We start from the raw sequence: 21,849 nt of genomic DNA on the forward strand, positions 1-21,849 counted from the left end.
TTCCCCATTCTCTCTTCCAGATTGATAAATGTCTTTGAAACTCTCCAAAAACATTCTCTTGATCTGCAGCTGGTCAGTTGTCCAAGTCCCCTCCGCATTTTTGATTGCTTTGATCTCATTTCTGGAAGATCTTCCCTTCACACTTTTATAGAAAAAGGCCGAAGTTCTGTCCCCCAGTTCATCCCATCGTGATTTAGCCCTTTGTCTCCAGTATTCAATCTTGATCTCTAGAGAGTTTAAGGCCATCATGCGCATCTCTTGGTCCTCTTTTGCTTGAAGATGAGAAGATATTTCCTTCTGGTGATCCGACATGTTACTATTGATATCTAACCAGTCTATTTTGTTGGAATTCTTAAAGCTTAAACACCACTTTCTTATCATCCTCAGGCTTTTTTGCAATTTTCTTTGAAGGATAAAAGAAGGAGAGCCTTCCTGGTCCCTATCCCACTCCTTTTTTATTAATTCTCGAACTTCCGGATAATGTAAGCACCAAGCATCTAGCCTATAAGGTCTTTTCTTTTTCCTTTTGTTAAATTCTTGAAGTTGAAGCACAATAGGGCTATGATCTGAAAGAAGAATTGGAAGATTCCAAACTTCCACATTCGGGTAGCTATCCCTCCAATCAGAGTTACAGAACGCTTTATCCGACAGGAGAGATTTTTAATGTTGGTGGTAAATAATTTGTTGCGTTTTATATCTTGAGATATGCCGTTTAAGACCGGGTGCACCTACCTCATTGTTCACCCGTCCATAGTCTATGAATTGGTATAATTTTATACACCACCTTTTTATTTTTGAGTTAAGTGTCTAGGAGGGTTTCGAACTTTGATGAAAGTATCAGTTAAGGTACTGAACTTTCAAATGTACCAGTTAAGGTACTCAAATTGGACGGCCGTTAGTTTAAGGTACTAAACTTTGCTTTTTGCCATTAACAACCCCTAAATTAAAAGTAAAATGTGACATGGCAATAAATACATGGTGACGTGGCAATAAAATACAAAATGACAGTTAATTCAGTACCCTTTAATTCAAAAAAGCCAGCGAAATTCTTCAACGGTAACAAATGAACATATATATTTAAAACTGAACCATATTAACAGATATATTAACATTCAAAAAATCATCTCTCTCAAGAAATCAGGAGCAGCAAAAAATAAGAACTTCCACAACACGAAAAAATTCTGATATTGGTGTTCTTCCATCAGCAGCAAAAAAAAAATCAACTTCATCACCTTCCATTAATCAGGTACAAAGCAACTGCATTAAGAAAATTAAACCTAATGTTAATTTTTTGCCCTTTTTTACCAATTGAATTTTAATTCTAGTATTTTGTTCACCTAGGCAGCATAATGTCAAGAAATAGCTATGGTGGTTCCATGCCCCCAATTCCCAAAAGATGTCATTGTGGGTTTGTTGTAACCAAAATCAGAGCCTGGACAAGGGACAACCCTGGTAGAAGGTTTGTAGCATGCCCTGACTACGATGCTGAGACTGATACAAGGGGGTGCAAGTTATTCAAATGGTGTGATGTTGAAGAGCCTATAGAGTGGCAAAAAAATGTGATTTTGGGGTTAATGGAGGAGAAGCAGGAGCTTAGAAGGGAAGTGATGTTGCTGAGGCACAATTTGAAGAAGCAAATGAGAAGGCAAGGAAGATTGAATAAAATATATCATGCTAAAATGAAAAGGGTGGATTTATGTGTGTTAGGGCTTGGATTTGTGTACTCCTTGTTGTTCTTGTTTGTTTATGGTACAATATATAACTATGTAAGGGGTTTATTTAGGACTCTAATTACTATATCAAGCATGTAGTAGCATATTATTAATTAAATATAAGTTACCTTTCAACTATTTTCTCCTTTGCATCCTTTAGCCATTGCTAGGTCCTGAATATATATAAACAAACTAATTCAGAATACATGTGCAGATTATAAGTTAAGAAAATGTTAGCTAATTCAATCAAATCACATACCTGTAAGGCTTGGCTAGTTATTGTTTGTGAAGCTTGTGAACCCCTGGTTGTGACTGGCTAAATGAGTATTCTTGGCTGAATGAATATATGGTCTGCTCACCCTCATAATCTGAATAACATGCTACTCTTCTTTGTGGGATTGTGTGATTGAGGGGTTGAGTAGGTGGCTGCTGTGGTGGCTGCTTTGGTGGCTGCTGTGGTTGGAGAGTAGCAACTCTTTGGTAGCCACTTGGGTAGGTGTATACACCTACACCTCTATGGTGCATGGGTACAGTAGGTACATTCTGTGCACGACTACTAATTGACTCACTTGCACCCATGCGCACAGACTCTATAGGTACATTCTTGCAACCTCTTTTGTTATGCCCTGAACACCACATAGGCTGCATGTCATTACTGAGCCTGTTTTTTTCAATTTCCCTGAACTTGTAACTTCTCCAGCTGCCTTCCTTCTCTTCACTTGGCGCCTATTGTGACTTTCTTGAGTTTTGGTGCATTTACCAAAGTTTCTGAACTAGGCCACTCTTCTGCTCCATTTATAGGCTCCAACAAGTAGTCATATGCCTTCAAATACACTGATTTGGTGAAGAATGGGTTAACATAATGTTCTGGTTGATCAACTTTGTTCCAAATTGCAACCACTGCATGTTTGCATGGAATCCCACTTATTTGCCATGCATTACAGCTGCAATTTTAGCTTCCAAATTGACAACATATTTTGTTTGTGTTGCCCCTTCCCTCACCCATAACAGAACCCCCATCCCAGAATGCATTCCATCCCCTAGCACCAATCTTGTGCTTCTCAACTTGCTGTTGTATTCTTGGACACAACAACATCTCTTTCTTCCCTATTTCATCCCTCTTCTTGTGTAGCCTCTCCATTATCCCCTCCCTGATGTCTTCCAACATAGTAATTATAGGTTTATGCCTTGAGTTCAATATGTAGGCATTGAAAACCTCACTCATGTTGTTATCCACACTATCACAACAAGAAGAGGAGTGTAGAAGGCTCTACACCATTTCTTGTAGTTCCTATTTAGGAGATCATCAGCACTGCATTAGATATTATCCTCATCTTCTAAGTTAAGCAAAAATTCATTTTCTGTGGTGCTCTTAGCCATGATCAGAACTGCTTCCTATACTCTAACCCCACCAAACCCCCTCTGAAGTTACAATACAAATGCCTTGCACATACCCTACTCTCAGCTTGGGGAAACACATCTGACACAGCCTTCAATAAACCTTTATGCTGATCAGACATGAAAGTGTAACCAGCACCTTCATTTGATAATAAATCCTCCCCAAAAATGTCAAAAACCATGTCCAACTAGAAGTTGATTCAACCTCTACTACTGCCCATGCAATTGGGAACATTTGGTTGTTCCCATCCCTCCCAACAGCAACTAAAAGTTGTCCACCATAGGGTCCTTTTAAGAAACACCATCAAGAGATATAAAAGGCCTACATCCAGCTAAGAACCCCTTTTTCAGTGCCTCAAAACAAATGTACATTCTTTCAAAAATATTTCCATCCATCTTAATTATCACTGTATTAGCTGGGTTACTTTTTTTTATCTCTGCAGCATACCTTGGCAGCAAGGTATATTGCTCCATATACTCCCCTACAATCAAACTTTGCCCCCTCCTCCTAGCTCTGTATGCTACATTTCTGCTCACCCTAATCCCCCACTCTAGCCAGACTGTCTCTATTATATCTTGTAGCCTCAGATAAGGATTTATTTTGAACTTGCTCTTGTAATTTTTAGCAATCCAAGAAGCTGTCATGTTTCTGTTTTTAGGGGCTCTTCCACAAGTGTGCTTGGGCACCAAGGTTTTCACCATAAAGTTTCTCTTAAACTTCTCCAATGAAGCCCAAATTCTCCAAGGACATCTTTTTCCTTGTTCATGCATCTAGCACCTACCCTGTTGGGGTCATTCCTAGTGAATGGTAGTTCTCTCCCAATCTCAATTGAGTAGTCAATTAATGCTTTTCTGAAAGTCTTTGCATTATCAAACTGTTGTCCTACAAAAAATTACACTCAACTCCAACATCCCCTCCATCTACCCCTTTGCTGCAACTGGGTGTTTTTTTTTTTGAAGGTGCAGCTTCTAAGTACCCATACTCCTCATCTTCATCTTCACTATGACTGTCAAGATCAGTATCACCTTCAAAGTCACCATCAAATAGATTCTCCCTAATCCCTTAGTTGCAGATACTCTTTTTAACATCTCTATTTCTTCATCATAAGACTGTTGTTTTTTCTTTTCATCACTGACTTTGGTCCTGGCACTAACTAATTCATCATCATCCTCATCTGTGCCTTCTGTATCATAGTCTATATCTACATGGGGTTGGGGCTAGTATGGCCAGTATTTTCAGGAGGGACCAATGCCTCATCTCCATCACACAACAATTGCACTAAGGACCCTTCACCACCTAAGGACCCTTCACCACAATGAATTGAACCAACTCCACTCCATCCATTACCCACCCCAAATGGCCTAACTATTGCATGTTCTGTGTACACATGTACAAGCTTGTATTGTAAAAGTAGTGCTAAAAATGGATCAAATAATTGCTTAGCATAGCCCAAGAATCTAATACCAGTACTAAAGTCTTTCCTAGGATCAACAAAATGCAGCTTAATGATGTTATTGTAACCCAAGTTGTCTATGATTTGTTTTACATATGAAGCATCAACATTATCAGGTAAGTTTTCAAACACACTTACTTGACCACCTTCGTATCTAATGTCACCATGTACAAACCACTCTCCACCATGGTGCACACTTATGCAAGGTTTTATTCCATAAAATCTGTCATACAAAAATTTATATACTAAAGTAAGTGCAAGGAATGGAAGAACACCAATGATATTGTAGGATCCATAAAAACCATTCATATATAGTATATAGTAAAGAGTACATACATTCATTACTACAAAATTGGCAAGCTCCAACCAATTACATAAAACATACTAATGTTTTTTGGAGCTTGCATTCATATAAACCAAAAACAAATCTAATAGCAGTGACAATCACCCTAAATAAAGCCAGTGGCTGTCACATTCTACCCCTCCTACAGCTATGACAGAGGCAAAAAAATCAAAACCCAACCAAAAAAAAACACCAACTTCCTTCATATTCAATCCTCTTTGAACAACCATGGGAACCCATCAAAGTATTGAGTCATGTCCTTGTTGATCCAAGCATGGAGGTCCCTCCCATTGTTGTAGATAATATCATCTATTATCCACTTCTCAACGTGCCTACGTATTAAGCCAGAAATAATGACTACTACCATAAGTTTGGAGTCTCCACGAAAGCCTCCATTTCTTACAAGTTAGCTCAAGCTTGTACTGATCCTCCCACCTTACCCTAGAGAAAATGTGGGTCACTAGGATATCTTGATGCGAACACAAAGGGTGTGCATGGCATAAAGCTTCCATACCTAGTCATTAACAGAAACATAAAAAATTAATTAAATTTCACTTAACCCTAATCTGTATAAATTATACTTTAAGTTTAACAACTAAACTTCATAAACAATTAACACCCACACAATCTGCAAAACCCAAATCCCAATTACAAAAAAAATTATTTTAGTAACCATCAAACCCTAAGCGTCATCAACATGCAACAAACAAATCCAACAAAAAACAACTTAAACTAGTTCCAAAAATCGCCTTTTTAAACAAGAAAGGAAAAAAAAAATTACTTTTTACTCCAGTTACACACAACAACCAAAAAGGTAACCAAAAAGTACTAAAAAGGAAAACAAAAAAAATAAATGAAGTTCTGTACAAAAAAAAATGGAGTAAATGAAGTTCTGCAAAAAAAACAGGAGTAAATGAAGAAGAATATACCTTCTTCAGAAGTCTCTGTAATTCTTGGGAATTTTGGTGGTTTTGGTGTTGGCCACATACTATGATTATAAATGGCGTAAATGAAGAGGACAAGGAGTTGCAGTGATTTAAATAAGGACAATGAAAAAGGAAAGTAAATATAAACAGTGAAAGAAGGAAAGTAAATAAAGACAAAGAATACAGAGAGTTGAGATAAATACCCGCGAAATAAACCGCCTCATTAAAAGTAATCATTAGGTGGCATTTCGTGTTGCACACGCGCCTAGGAAAATGTACCAAACGGCGCATTAGACAAAAATTCACCATAAAGTAACGTCCATCCAATTTGAGTACCTTAACTGGTACATTTGAAAGTTCAGTACCTTAACTGATACTTTCATCAAAGTTCAGTACCTCCTAGACACTTAACTCTTCTATTTTTTGGTTATATTTCACCTCATTTTCTATCTCTCCTCAGTTCTCCCTCTACCAAGCCTTGACCTAAACCATTAAGGCATTAACCACCAAGTACCAACGTTAGCAATTAGCACAACTGACAACACCTTGCCGGTGCCCAACCCTAGACTCATACGGAAACCGTACACCTTGCCGGCCGCCCCCTCCAGGCCTCCTGTCCTAGCCTGTCACTATGGGGTACAGTATAATTTCTTCTCTTTAGATAATACTCTATGTCTTTCATATTATTATGTATATACATATATGTTTGTCATCTTATTATGGGTTTCATTTTTTTAGGTCTCGAATTTGTGTTAAGAATGTACCCAAATATGTAAACGAGGATCGTCTAAGAGAGTTTTTCTCTCAGAAAGGCGAGGTCACCGATGCCAAACTCATGCGCACCAGGTTTTTTTTTTTAATCTTTTGGGAGGGGATTTATTACAACTTGGGTGTACCCTGAGCATATCCAAACGAGCAAAATTCGAACAACGAGGAGAGTTCCAAATGGAAAAAAAAAACACATGGCACATGATACACCCATTGGGGTCTTATTGCTATTTGCAGTGTGTGTTTAATTTAGTTTAGTTTACTATTGGTTGGGATTTGATTTATTGAGTAACAATTTGAATTGCAGAGAGGGTAAGAACAGGCAATTTGCTTTTATTGGGTACCGGACTGAGAAAGAAGCTGGAGAGGCTATTAAGTACTTCAACAACTCATATATGGATACGTCGAGAATTACATGCGAGGTTTGTTGTACAATTGAGGCTCCGTTTTGGTTGGGTGTAAAACATTTTCGTGTAAAATGATTTTCATGGAAAACAATTTACAATGGAAAATACAATTCCAAAATTAGTTTTTCGTTATTTAGTTCCATGTAAGAAAAAATGATAACATGGAAGGAACATGAAAGGGAAAGTAAGGAGGTAGATAGAGGACTGTACAAGATGTGATAAGAAAAATGAAGGAAAACAGTTTTTCTTCATTTGGAAAAGAAAATAGTTTTCCACCATTGGGAGAGCAATTTTACTCCAAGGAAAAATGGTGTTACACCCATTTGCAAACCAAACAATGTAAAGTTGAAAATAGAGGAAAATAATTTTCTAAGAAAATGTTTTACGTCCTACCAAACGGATCCTGAATGGAAAACAAAATATTTTGTCTTGCCTAGTGGTTGTAGATAACCTTTTAGAGATGGACGTTAATAATTAGTGGAATCCAATTCAGCGTATTGATAATTTTTTAATTGTCTATTTCTAGTGGGTAGCTTACCTAGTGGTTTGATGTATTAATCTCATTTATTTCGTGAATGAATGCCTTCCATTTTGTATGAGATGATCGTCCTAGGGTGATTCTTTTTTCAACAGATGTTCGTATTACACTCGTAGTCTTTGAAGGGTGAGAACCCACTATGTAGCATCTACGTTGAGAATTCTAAGTATACGACATTAGTACAATCCTTTGTAGGAACTACTTGTAATAACAAACTTGCAAAATAGATATCATGAAGAAAAGAGATTCGTTATTTCTAACCCTGCTTTACCTTAATTGTTATTTGAACAAGTTAAAGTTATGTCTTTGTCCGAGTGGGAATATCATTTCTCTTTTGCATGTTAAGATTGATAATTGGTGGTTTAGTTGAAATTAAGACAATTTAAATACTGTATTGATTCGTAGTGCGCGTTTTTTTTGTAGGTGGTAATAAATGATGGTAATGATTATGTCTTTTAGCGTATTGTGCAATGGAACTCATGTCAAAGTCCATTGCAATGATTGTCACACCAAAGCCGCTTTTCTTCAAATTTTATTACCACATCGGTTACCAATTTGGAAGGTGGTCATTGACATGAAATTTTCCTAACGAGGCTATACTAAAATCCATTACCATTACCCAACGGCTGTACCTGTAGCAATGGCTAATAGCACAAAACATGATTTGGATTTTTGGGGAATCTAGTAGTTTTAATAGTATTGGTAGATTTAACCCATGTTCTCTCTAAAAAATTAGGGTGTTCCTCACTTGAGCACACCCACAGGCCACGACTAAGCTGTTGAGTGCACAAAAGAACTGAAGGACTTACATAGTTTTATCCTGGATTGAAGCAAAGTTTCCCTGGTTACGTCAAACTCGGTTGTTCCTTGCCACTTGATTATGACTTCAACATCTGGCCATTCCTTGCTGGCGCACCTGCAACCAATTAGGAGTTGCCAGCAACTCTAAGTTTGCAGGTTAAGGAGTGTGGAAGATGCTTAGTGTCTGCCAGTAGCAGGCTTCACTAGCAAGTGTGATACATGGTAACACGGATACCATGTGACACATGCAGACCAATTTTTTTCTAAATTAATAGCTGTCGTGTTTGCAGTAATTTTTCTCCAGTCTACATGTTACTAAGCTTCACATGCATATAAAAATATATAAATTTACCTTTGCTTATGACTTATGAGACTATGAAGTCTGAGTAGTTATTTGCCTTCTGATTGTTTATCAATATGCTGTAGCACAGATATGTGCGGGTAACATTAAGATACCTTCTACCCATGTCTGAGGCATTTTTGCTTGATTTGGAATTTTGGATACACTGACCAACTTATCACTTTTTTGTGCAACACTTTTGGTGCTATATGTCAAGGTTGCTTGGAAAGTTGGGGCTGTGGATATTCCTCGTCCTTGGAGTCAGTATACTAAGGAGAAGCAAGAAACCTCTGAGAAGAGCGACAAAGTTTCTAGTGGCAAAGGTAAGCCAGACAAGAGGAGCTCCAGCATGAGTAATGAGAATGATGATCCCAAACTTCAAGAGTTTCTTCAGGTTATGCAGCCGCGGAGTAAGTCAAAATTATGGGCGAATGATCTAGTAGTTCCTACTCTTGGCCAGAGTGGCCAAGATAAGGAGGAGCATCGTCAGGCAAAACAAGCTCTCAAAAAGCTTAACGGGGACAAAACTTCTGAAAGGAAGGTTGAGATGCATGATGAAAATCGAATGAACGTAAGGGATGTGTCCCATGATGAAGTCTCTGATATGGATTATTTTAAAAGCAGAGTAAAAACAGAATGGTCAGATTCAGAAAGTGGAAGCGATGATGAAAATGGGATTGATCTTGATCAGGAGGATGAAGATAATCCTGGTGGCCCTAAAGGTAATCAGGATAAGGAAGTTCAGGAGCACATGGCCCCAATGGAACAAGAGCATCTACTGGAAGAAAGTGATTTTGAAGAATCTGATGGTGGATCAATGAACCCTGGGAACCTGTCATCTAATCCTGAAGACGTTAATGAAGTGCTTCAGACCGGTCGCCTCTTTGTCCGCAATCTTCCTTATGCTGCAACGTATATATTTTTTTTTGTTTCAATATCCACTAATATAAGCTATTCATGGATTGGAATGCTATGAATTTAGTGTTTTTAAATTCTTTCAAATGCATATTCACAGTGAGGATGAGCTGTCAGAGCTCTTCAGTAAATTTGGAAATATCGCAGAGGTCCATCTTGTGATTGATAAAGAGACAAAGCGGTCCAAGGGCTTTGCTTATGCACTTTATAGAGCTCCAAGAGATGCTCTTAGGTAATTGATTTAAGCCTTTGTTTTTTCCAGTTACATTGCTGATATTATCGATCATTTGGTCCAGGGATTATGGATATCTCAATTTGAATGATTGCAACAAAATTTCTTTTCATTTTGTCATGTCAGAGTTCTTCTAACCAATGTGAACAACATTCTTTGCAAGGAATGTAATTAAGTGAAATTATGGCCAAGCTGGAGAATCTCATATAGTGTTACTGTCTAAAATTATTCCTAATTTCATATGATGTTTGGGTACAGATGAAAGTCATGAAACTGGTTCTGATTCTTATCGATTATACAAAAGTGAATTAGGAGATAGAGTGGATTTGATTTATTGAGTTATTGGATGGCTAGATTAGCATGTGTGTTAAATCAGTTTTTGGTCAAATGTTAATGCAATGATTTGTTCTTTTAACTCAGGGCATTAGAAGAGTTGGATAACTCAATCTTCCAAGGTAGACTATTACATGTTATGCCTGCAAAAGCGAAAGATTCGTCACTGAGTCAAGGGTAAGCTTCCTGTAGTTTGTTGGTGTTTTGATTTGTTCCTCAATGAGATGATTGCATGTCATGCTAGGCTAAGCAAAAGATCCTTGTAGGGTAAAAAAATATCCTTTGTGGGTTCAGATCCTCATTCTCAGAACATCTTGGAAATGGAAAGTTTGAGGCGTTGAGAAAGACATGATTTGCCTTCAGAGGCTAAGAGAAGGAACATTGTGAACACTATGATTATCTCCCTTGTATTTTTGACTGTCTCCTTCTCCCTCTCTCCATAAAATGGGGGAAAAGGAGGGAGGGGATCACATTTTCTCCCTCTCTCCCTTCCAACAATGCATATCCAACTTCTTAGGTTTAAGGTTACATTTAGACCTCCTTAGTCCCTGTTTTGGCAAGATATTTACTGAGTTGTATTTATTTTAGATATAAGTACAGAGAAATATTTTTTTCCTAATAATTCATGGCCAACGTTTTGTATTGACTTTTCTTGCTTTTATAAAGAGTAGCCGACATCTGTGTGTAGATTACTGTGATATATGATTACGTTATTGTTTCATCTATCACATTACCTACTGTGATATCTTCATTTCTGTTTCTGTGCAACGTAGATTCTTGGATTTGTTTCGTCTGTAACAAGTAGATTTTGCTGGGAATTTTTTTTAAGCGTTTACTCTAATAATTTTCAGAGCTTTTGTTACTGAGGGCAAACCCAAAACACTGAAAGAAAAGAGGATTGAAGAGAAAAAGGCATCAGAAGCTGAGGGCCAAACTCAAGCTTGGAACAGTTTGTTTATGCGTTCTGACACTGTATGTCTACATTTACATGTCATATTTTTTGTTAATTTTCTGCCCATCCGTTATGCTTGTGTATTAAACTGTCACTGTTCACCCCAGTGCTGCTTTTTAATTTTATGAGTCTTTCATGTGCGTGATTTAACTGAAGCATAAAAATTGCAATATTTGTGGTATCAATGAGCTCCAAAGTTTGTTGTAAGAAGTCTACCATTGACATATTTGTGATTTGATTTAGGCATGGTTTTATTATGGTGCTTGCGGAACATTCAAAGCTAAGTGCCATGATGGTTTAGCTTGGGTTTGTGCCCTAGGTTATATTAGGACATCCAATAGGCACTTGCTACCTTGTGCCCTAGGCGCCAGGCGGATCCAGACGACGGCCAAATCACATCCCAAGAGTGAGGACCTACAGCAGGCGCGCGACTTGATTTGCCTCCGGCGAGGCGCAAGGCGGCCACTTTTGGTGGAGAGGCGTGGGAAAAGACCGGGGGGGGGGGGACAGATCACATCTGAGTTCAAAATATAAAAAAATTAAAATTTATTCAAATTTTAACTTACCCTTGCTTAAATTTATTCGATTTGGGCATAAGCCCTTTGTTAATTGCATGATTTTCATCATATTGAACCCTAGATAAAAGCCCTAATTTGTGGGGAAAAACCCGAATTCATAAATTGAAATCAAGATGGTCGAACTCGCCGGAAGTGACAGAGAATGCCGACGAGCAACCTCCCGATGTCCCCGGTCCCTCATGTCCTTGTTGATATTCAAGTGATTCCTCTCTTTCTCTCTCTTCGATCTTCTCTTCTCTTTTTCTGTTCTCTTTCCTTCGATTTTTTGCTGCGAGTTGCCTTATCTGTCTTTCGATTTTTCTGGCGAGCTGCCTTCTCTTTCTTGTGTTCATCGATCTTTCTCTTTCTTCTTTTCCAAAAGCTTTTCTCATTCTTGATGGTGGTGGAACAGTGGAAGTGTAGAGGCTTTAAGCCTTTGTTTCTCTCTCTCCACTTTACCATTTTTATCTTTTTTTTGCCCCTTATGACTGAAGTCACGTGACTTCTTTTTCTTTTTTTCTTTAATCTTATTTCTTGTTCCTTATCCTCTCCTTTCCTAGTCCGTCTTTGCCTTCTTTTTTTCCCTTGAAATCACTGCCTTTTGTTCTTCTTAGCCTAAGGTTGTTTTTTCCTATGTTGCTCGGACTCGGGTACCCATGTCCGACACTGTCCAAGTGTCCGCCTCGGCTATATTTTGGAACTTCAATTTTTTGGCCAAAAAATGAATTGTCCAACTGCCCCATCCATGAGTGTCGAGGATCCGACAAGGGTACTTGAGGTGAAATGAAGAGTCTAGCAACACATGGTTTTTCTAACAAGCAACTTAATTTCATTGATAATACTATAAATAGGCAATTGTAAAATCTACAATGGCGAATCAAAAATATGGACAAGAGTTTTTTTTTTATTTTTTTATAATAGCTTATATGTTTTAGAGTATTATATTATTTTAATTATGTAATATGTTCTATAATTAATTATTAAGAATTTTGGTACTAAAAGTGCTCCTTGCCTACGAGATGCGTGCGCCTTCTCGGTGCACCTTGCCCCTTTTAAAACTAAGATTTTATGTGGTTGGGAGTCTTTTTTGGCTACCTTATCAAAACAAGTTGTGTTTTTAGATTCTCATTGGGGTTTGGTCAGTCTATTGGGTGTTCCTTAATGTGTCTCCTTTTGATTTTTGTGGAGATTATTGTCTGCTATGAAGTAGCAGAACATTAGTTGATAAAATTGGAAATTACAGCAAAACATAAAGATATTCAAGCTTTCTAGAGGCTTGATGCTCTTCCAATAAATTCTTTATTGAAGTTAAAACAAAACACTTCTCATTATTTCATTTTCCTTTTTATCTCTCTAATTTGCTCTCAATATATAGAGTTTTCCCCCTGACAAACTATCTAGCTCATTCTCCAAGTTAGTAACAAGTTTATAAAAAGTTTAGGGTGCGTTTGGTTCATGAAGGGGAAAGGGTTTAAGAAAGAGAAACAAGGAGAAAGGAAAAGAAAACCCTTTGTTAAATAATGTTGTTTGGTTTGAAAACTTATCTTCCTCCCCCCACTATTTTTCCTCACATTCTTCCCCTATCTCTCCCAAGTACCACCACCACCACCACCACCCCTCACCGCCGTCACGCCCTCTCACTGCCACCCATAACGCCTCCCTCTTACTACCGCACAACACTCCCCACCTCACCGCCTCACGTCACAATCCCCCCTTGTTTTCCTTCTCTTTCACCATTGAACACCATATTTGAGGTTTTAAAGGTCAAATTTGACCATAAAAACTTCAGATATGAAGTTTTTATGGCCGAATTCGACCATCTAAAGCCAAATTCAATTATTAGAGTTGGGTTTTTAATTTGGGTTGTGCGGGGTTGTTGTCACGTTTGGCGTCGGCGTTCTTCCTCCCTTTCCTCTTTTGCGGCAGTTGTAGGGTGGATGAGGTTCTTTCGAGTGGGTTTGGTGGTTTCCAAAGGGATGGAGGTGGCTAACCGGGTGGAGGGATTTTTTTTCGGGTGGGTGGTTTATTTTCACGACATGGGTGGAAATTTTTGTTGGTTGTAGGTGGTGGGGTGTTTTCGACGGTTAGATGGTTGGGGGAGTGTTTTCCGGTTGGTTCAAGTGGCGGTGTGGTGGTTTTGGTGGCGAGAATGGTGAGTTCTGGTGGCGATGTGGTGGTCTGGTGGCGAGGGTGGTGAGTTCAGGTGGTGGTGGTTGGTTTCGGTGGCGTGGGTGGTGAGTTCAGGTAGTGGTGTGGTGGTTCTGGTTGTTGGGGTGGTGGGCTCTTGTGGTAGTGTGGTGGTCAATGATTGATAAAGGTGACCATGAAGTAGAGGAGAGAAAGGATAAGTGAAACCCTAGGGGGGTGTGGGGAATGGATGTAGAGGACTTTGGGGGAAAGGTGGGGGTAAAGAGAATGATTAAAATGACCAAACAAACATCAAATAAGGGAATCAAAAGTTTTGTTTCCCTTACCCGTTTATGAAGCCCCCCAACCAAACTCCCCCTTAGTACCTAAGCGCTCTTCTTTTTTTAATTTCTTTTTTCTGTTATTGTTTTTTAAAAGAAATTTAGCTTGAAATTAACCCCTTTGTTCACGGAGTTGACCCCTAATGACTAAAGCATGTTGCCTTGTTGATTCACCTCTTGAAAGAGGATGGAGAAACTGAGAGAGAATTCACAAATATCAGTGGGACGGGTGAAGGAGTGTAAAGGGCTAGAAACTGTCAAGGAAGGAGAAAGGTCTCAAGAAGGGGCTGGTTTCTGGCATGAGTAATTAGTGATGTTGGGAGTTGCGGACTTGGGGGGTGGATTGGGGTTGCCGGAAGGGAAAATGGGGAGTTATCTGCAGGGGGAAGCAGCTGACTGAGAAAGGGGGGGGGGGGGAGTTGCTTGAAAGCTGGGAGGATGCTTTTTAAAATATTAATTACACTAGCTAATACCCAAGCAATGCTCATTTTTTTTATTCATAAACATAAAAATAATAATAGTGTTTTTTTAAAAAAATAAATCAGGAAACTTTGGTAAACTAAAAGAATCTCTTTATTAATGTTGTCACTAATACTGTATTGACACAATTATGTATGCAACTGTTTGCACCTACTAAATGCTTTCAATTTAAAGATTTATCTCTTTTTCAACATTATCATTTCCTAAGACATGACACAATTATAGATGCATGTAGCTGTACCTCTTAAATGCTTTCAATTCAAAGAATTGAGGAGTGAACTTTTGTAGTTTAGAGGGGAAAAATTAGAAATAGTGCCTTTTGTTTTATTATATAATATGAATTGGCTTTTGAATGCAGCTGGTGTAATATTGCTTGTTTCTTTTGAGGTTGTTTGTCATTTAGTGAACTATTGACTATTTATGCTTTGTGTATGTCTTATACTCTTATTCTCTTCTTATTGATCCCGAATAAGATTAGCAAGGACGCTCTAATAGAAGATGAAAGGCAGGTGTCTCATCATACATAGCTATTTGTATGATTTGGCTATGCTTCAGGCTTTATATTTTTCCTGTGTGTTTTTGTGTTTTGCAAGCACTTTGTCCACCTTTTTTTTATTGTAGCTTTTGCAAAAGGTTACTGAAGAACATAGTTTGAATGTACGATAGAGTAGTGTGAACACATAATTAGCGTAAGAAATAAAATAATCATTTTGAGATGGATGAATAAGTGTCGACATCTTTTAGAGATAGTGGAAAACATATTTTGTCTGTATGTGCCAGATGTTAGTGCTGTCCTATGACTAGTTGATCCACTTTTCCGCAGATTGTAGAAAATATTGCTAGGAGATTTGGGATCAGTAAAAGTGACTTCCTAGATCGTGAAGCTGATGATCTTGCTGTGCGCATTGCTCTTGGAGAAACTCAAATCATTGCGGAGACTAAGAAGGCTCTCACAAACGCTGGAGTGAATGTGTCTTCCTTGGAAGAACTTGGTTCTGGGAAAACTGAAGGTGTAAAGAGAAGTAACCATGTATTACTCGTAAAGAATTTGCCTTTCAGTTCAACGGAAAGTGAACTCTCTAAAATGTTTGGCAAGTTTGGTAGTATTGACAAGATTATACTTCCTCCAACAAGAACTTTGGCCTTGGTATGTTGTTATTTCTACTAAGTCTGATCTGTAGTTTTGTAAGGCTTTATGTATATGGCCTCTACAGACCATGATGGTAGCTGACCTCATGTGGTGATAGTCTTTGATACCTACTCATACCTTGTATGCTTTATTGTTTCTTATCTAATTGCTACTCATGATCAATCCCCTTTTTTTATGGGTTATGTCGGGGGCAGGGATGTAGTTTTAGATATGGCTATCGGGAAATGGAGCTCCACAAGGACTGGAAACCTTTCTATTATCATTTGCTAATACAGTACTTCTACCTGAAATTTCGTTTCGTTAGGTGTGTTAAATACTTGATTCATTTTTTACTTTGTTATGGAACATTTACTTTAAAGTGTGAACTTTCAAAAAAAAAATTATTATTTTATTCTAACAATTACATAAACAACAAAGTTAGAATGAAAGAGAAAAATATTGTTCATTGCAAAGGGTCTGGTCTATGTCCTGCAACTATTGACAAAGAGATGAAACATAGCTGCATTTTCCATTTCAATTGAGTCAAAAATAAGAAAATTAGTTGATGTCCTTTTCAGATTTAAATACCAAATCAAATCTTAACAAGGAATATATCAGCAAAAACTTGGATTTGGATATTTGAATCTTCATCAAGCTCATATACTATAGGGAAACTTCAATGTACACTCAAAAGTAAGTGTCTTGTCTGATAGCTCATGAGCAAGGCCGCAAGGTGTAAAGTTATGCTCTGTTCAACAGGGAAGGGTACTGAGCGCTGACAAAATTTTTCTGAACTTCAATCTTATATCAACTTCTTTTAAATTTTGCAGATAGTGAAGCATAATTTGTAATTTTATACTTGTTCAGGCACTCGCTCCTCATTGCTGCCTTATTGATTTTTTTTTGTTTTCTTTTTCCTGGGGGTGGGGTATGTATGTAGGTAATCTTTCTTGAACCAGCTGAAGCTCGCGCCGCCTGCAGAGGCCTGGCATACAAGCGTTACAAGTAAGTTATATTATATGCGTTTCTTTTTATGTTATAACCATTTGTAAATGTGAGAAGAGATTCCGCGTACCCCCTCAGACAAGCCAAGTCAATTTAACTCTTGAAGTCCCTTCTTGTCAATGGCAGTGACGTTTTGACTCTTTTCCATGTGATTTGTGATCTCTTGAATTTTATTTACCCCTGGGCTTTTGAGAAGTTTCTTGTGCTGAATCTCCTAGCAGGGGCTAACTTAAGGTCCATTGAAATTGTTGCTTTAGCTCTTTAAATTAGCGTCTTAAATTTGTAGGCTTTCATCGAGAATGTAATGTTAGGTCTCCCATGTCGCTAATAACTAATAAGTCCTCTAAGAGATCGAATGGTTGGTAAGTTATTGTGTTTACATGTAGAGGTTGATTTATGCTTGTCTGACTGTCCATATGTTATAGATTAGCAAGAGCAACAAAAGATGAAAGGAGGGAGAGAGAAAGGATCTTTAAGACAGAAACTAAAGATGAAAACAAGATGGGATTGTACAGAGGTGAAAAAATAGAATTTTTCTAAAGCAAGAAAACTGGATTTTGAAAAATAAAATATATTACGACGTGCAAAATCTGAAAATTTTCCTTCACTCGGTTGTTGATATAAGGAAGGGTGAGTTAAAAATTCTATAGGATTACTATTGGACCAGCGAATCATATCGCTATATATTTTTTGACGTTTAGGTTGAGTTAAGAAGATGCGTGTAACACGTGTATAGTGAATAGATGTGCAAGAAGCCAAGAACCCCTTAAGAAATAGAGGAAGTTTGTAGTTGTAGGATAACGTTAATAAGACAAGAGTGAATAAAAGTTGGTCTGTCTATGTCCAAATTTTGTGATCCAAGGATTTATGGATGGTGGGTCACTATCGAATACAAACCATGTTTTTGTCTGATACGTGAACTTTATAAAAAACATAGCTTCCCGAAAAATAACATTTCAAAACTAAGTAATTCATATTGCAGTCAAATAGTATCTAAAAATTGAGGTAGTGGAGTACCACCCCGAATTCCAGGTAGCCCATGATGCGAATCCTCATCCCAACAATATATTGGGGAATTCACTTGTGATGGTAGTGGGCCTTTAATCCTGTTGTCTTTTGGACTGTTTAGCCTTGTACCCAACATCTGAGTTCGTGTGCCCTACATGCTAGTAGCCTAGCAAGGATTGGTTTTCAGACCAATTATCTTTCTTAATAAAAAAAATAGTGCCTAAAAATTATTACAATTGTTCTTGCCGAATTTTCATATTTTGATATCGATCTACAATATCATTATGCTAACTTTGAAAAACATATCTTTCTAGATAAGTAATCAAGCATCATTTAGATTTGATCTCCAATGCTATTACGCAATTTATCTTTCACTTGGGTCATTGCGGAAAATACTCTTTGTACACTTGTTGTTGCAACGGGAAGAAAAGTAAAGCGGATTGTGAGTTTCAGATTTTCCTATCTCAACAAGTTTCATAGAAAGCTCATTAAGACTCTTGAAATTCCAAAAATTTTCATCCTCTGTAACAACTGTTATATTTGAGTTATAATTTGAATATAGATTTAACAATTCAATTTTGTCAAACATTTCAATCAATTTTTGTATAATAATATACTAATTATTGTCAATATTTACTAATAAAAACACCGCTCCAAAGTCCAAAATCCAAAATCCAAATACTAAAAGTAATATAAATTTAAAGAAATCAGATATTACATGAAATTAGATACAAACAATGCTCAAAGTTAAATACTAAAAGAATACAATTGTTATGCAATAAAGTAATTTAAATTTCCATTTTAGTCGTTTATTCGAGGGGTTTAAAGTAAGTATCCAACTATCCATGCTGCAAAGTCCAAAAACTAAAAGTCTAAAAACTTTAGTAGAACTTCATGTGATTGTTAGATATATCAAATTGAATAAAGGTAACAAATCAACAACCAATTAACACAAACAACTTAGCAACAAGCAATTAACATTAGGATTTAGGTAATTAGGTTAAATTTAAATTACCTAAATTCAGATTCATGAAGTTGGCTGTGAAGAGGGGTGGCCGCCGGCCAGTGGGCTCCAGCCTCCAGGGTCAGCGAAACAAAGGTGGGAGGCCAGGCGGTGCGTGTGCGTGTGGGTGTGGGTACAGTGGACGGTGGTACTCTAGTGCTCTTGGCGTGATGTGTGTGCACCTAGTGGGTCGTGCACCCGTGGCTGATGCCTGATGGTGGCCGGTGATAATTATCTGGTGCGTTTGGGAATTTGGAAAACTTGAGAGAGAGAGTCCCGGGGAGAGAGTAAGTAGGTTTCCTAGTTTTCCAGTTTTAACAGTTCATGCGTCAAATTGCAATGTTTGTATGTCTATTTTTTGTTTTTTTGGGGAGGGGGGGGGGGGGGAATGGTGTTCACGTGTGACCTCCCATGACTAACAGTGGCTCTGGCTCTGCATGGGGAGCCATTGCCACGTTGACTTGGTCGATCTGTATTTTTAAGTGAAAATGTGTCTGTGCTGCCTCTTACCATCCACTGAATGATCCTTTGGTCTTGTTCTGCTTTCTGGTTCCAGAGATGCTCCGCTGTATCTGGAATGGGCTCCCAGCAATATTCTTCATCAAGAGTTGGAAACCGACAATAACTCGAATACTAATATGGTTGTTGAGGAACAAGAAGCTAAGAAGAATTTTCTCGAACAGCAAGTTGAGGAAATATCAGAAGCTGAAATGGATCCTGATCGAGTTGAGGTCTGATCATTGCACCTTGTTTTGCGTCTTGTCAAAATGTAGCATGCCAATAAAATGATTTTACCAGTGTGTTAAAACGTTAGGTATCTTGAGACCTGGGAAACTATCAATGCAGCCGTTTTATAACTTTTCAGCTAAAACTTCCATCTGTTTGAAGGCTCTAATTATAATTACTACTTTATATTACCAGTGTACATGGCTTAGGTAGTACTGTCGTTGTGGCTGAGATATTGATTGCAGTTCATCCTTCATGTAATTTGTTTTTCTGAACTTCCATTTGTTGTGTTTCAGTCACGGTCTCTTTATGTCAAGAACTTGAACTTCAAGACAGCTGATGAAATTTTGTCAAAGCATATCAGCGAAAATATGAAAGAAGGAAGGATACTAAGTGTCAAAGTGAGTACATCACAGTGTGACAGTTTACATGTTTTTTTTTTTTTTTTTACTTGTGTCTTAGCTTATGGCGCTCAACTTTACTTTCCCTCCCTCCAGATTCAAAAGCACTTGAAAAATGGGAAGAATCTTTCAACGGGTTATGGATTTGTAGAACTTGATTCTATCGAGACAGCGACAAATGTTTGCAGGGACTTACAGGTAAGAACTTATGGCTGTTTTATTATTGTCAACCATCTATTACTAGTTTTACAGAACAAGCAACTTCCCATGATTTGCTCGAGCAATTTTCAATTGTGTTATTTTTTTGCAGGGAACTGTGCTGGATGGGCATGCTTTGGTATTGCAACTTTGCCATGCTAGGAAGAATGAAAAAATTCCAACTAAAGCTGGTAACGATCGAAGTTCAACAAAATTAATAGTAAGAAATGTAGCATTTGAGGCAACAGAAAAAGATCTCAGACAATTGTTTAGTCCATTCGGTCAGGTAAGTTGTTACTTCATTCTAGTGGAAATGCTTTCTCTTCATTCTATCGTTTATGGCTACTGTGTTATTAATAATATTGCGAAGACTGCTGTACTATATATGCTTCCATTCCTCACCCCCTCCCCCAAGCCCCCAATTACTCATTTCTCTTGAGTTGATTGTGATGTTAATTGCTATATTACAAAATTCAAGGATATTTGTGATATAGCTGGTTATTATATCCATATACATTTGAGAATACTGTCAGATTTTTTTGAGTTGCTGGTATTTCTTGCCAATGTTTGATAAGTATCTAACTATGCCCCTGCATACGTAATGAGTCAGGAAAAGTCACAATTGACGGGAATACTTCTTACATATATGACAGATAAAAACCTTGAGGCTTCCAATGAAGGTTGGGAAACACAGGGGATTTGCGTTCATCGAATTTGTCACCAAGCAAGAAGCTCAAAATGCTCTCAATGCTCTTTCCAGTACTCATTTGTATGGGCGACACCTGGTAAGTCTATTATTAATTTTTTTTTCTTCCATGGATATCCTTTAGTTTCCATGTAATTTCTACAGCATCAAATATAACATGGCCTAGTGTCAAGGGTCAGGGATGTTCCTCATGATCTTGAGGTCATGAGGTCATCAAACCCCACCAGGGAGTAACTTTCTAAAATGTACAGGGCTGACCTAAGAGAGGTGCTGGTCTCTTGGATTTCTTTTTACCATATAAAAGAAATTGTACTTATGCTTCTTCCCTATTTTCAGCTAAAAGCTGGATCTTAATGGTGTTTTTGCAGTAAATGTAATTGAGAATAGGATATATACCTTATATAACATTTTCTTCACTGTTCTTGGCCAGATAGGGTACATGTAGTTGTGTGCTGACTAGAGGTTAGGATTTATGTTTTGCATTTTCTAAACCATTTTTACTTGTAGGTCCTAGAAAGAGCAAAAGAAGGTGAAACTTTGGAGGAATTAAGGGCGCGAACAGCTGTTCAGTTTGGTAACGGTGAAGATGGGTTCCAAACTGCAAGTACCATAGCTAGAAAAAGAAAATTTACAGGTCTTTCTGATTAGTGGAGATGAGTTTAATCTGGAAGTTGTCTCTTTGTGAGCCATGTTACTTTGTTTTCTTCATGTAAGCTTGAATAGAGGCAATGTAAAAAAGAGCATTAATGAAATTGACCTAAAAATTTTGACGAAAAAAAAAGTTTCTCGTGCATACTGATTCACTAACGTATTATATGATGTAAAAGACCAAGGTTATCACTGCGTGGTCCCTGTTTTATGATTTGCTGTGTTGGGAAGGACCGAAGGAGAAAGTATTGACGTCTCATAATGACATGTCATATTAAAGCTAAGTCAAAGTGGTATCAAAATAGAGTAATTTGATATCAATTCTATTTTGGTACCAACTTTCAGTTTGGTACTGAGGGTACGTTTTGAGATATCTAACACGCCTCATTGGGAAGTAGAGC

The 21,849-nt window shown here is 37.7% G+C and overlaps 1 protein-coding gene across 1 annotated transcript; it reads left to right on the forward strand.

The window, feature by feature from the left end:
- Window positions 1–6,252: 6,252 nt before the first annotated feature.
- LOC104906212 (multiple RNA-binding domain-containing protein 1) lies at window positions 6,253–21,643 on the forward strand. The gene is made up of 15 exons (XM_010694938.4): window positions 6,253–6,469; window positions 6,572–6,679; window positions 6,909–7,023; window positions 8,905–9,599; window positions 9,703–9,834; window positions 10,255–10,344; window positions 11,019–11,139; window positions 15,448–15,771; window positions 16,694–16,758; window positions 19,326–19,500; window positions 19,792–19,896; window positions 19,993–20,094; window positions 20,207–20,380; window positions 20,748–20,879; window positions 21,308–21,643. Exons 1-15 carry the CDS (start codon window positions 6,465–6,467, stop codon window positions 21,446–21,448), a joined length of 2,484 nt encoding a protein of 827 aa, XP_010693240.2. The 5' UTR covers window positions 6,253–6,464; the 3' UTR covers window positions 21,449–21,643.
- Window positions 21,644–21,849: the final 206 nt, after the last annotated feature.

This window comes from Beta vulgaris, chromosome 2 (assembly GCF_026745355.1).
Source record: "Beta vulgaris subsp. vulgaris cultivar EL10 chromosome 2, EL10.2, whole genome shotgun sequence".
NCBI lineage: Eukaryota > Viridiplantae > Streptophyta > Magnoliopsida > Caryophyllales > Amaranthaceae > Beta > Beta vulgaris.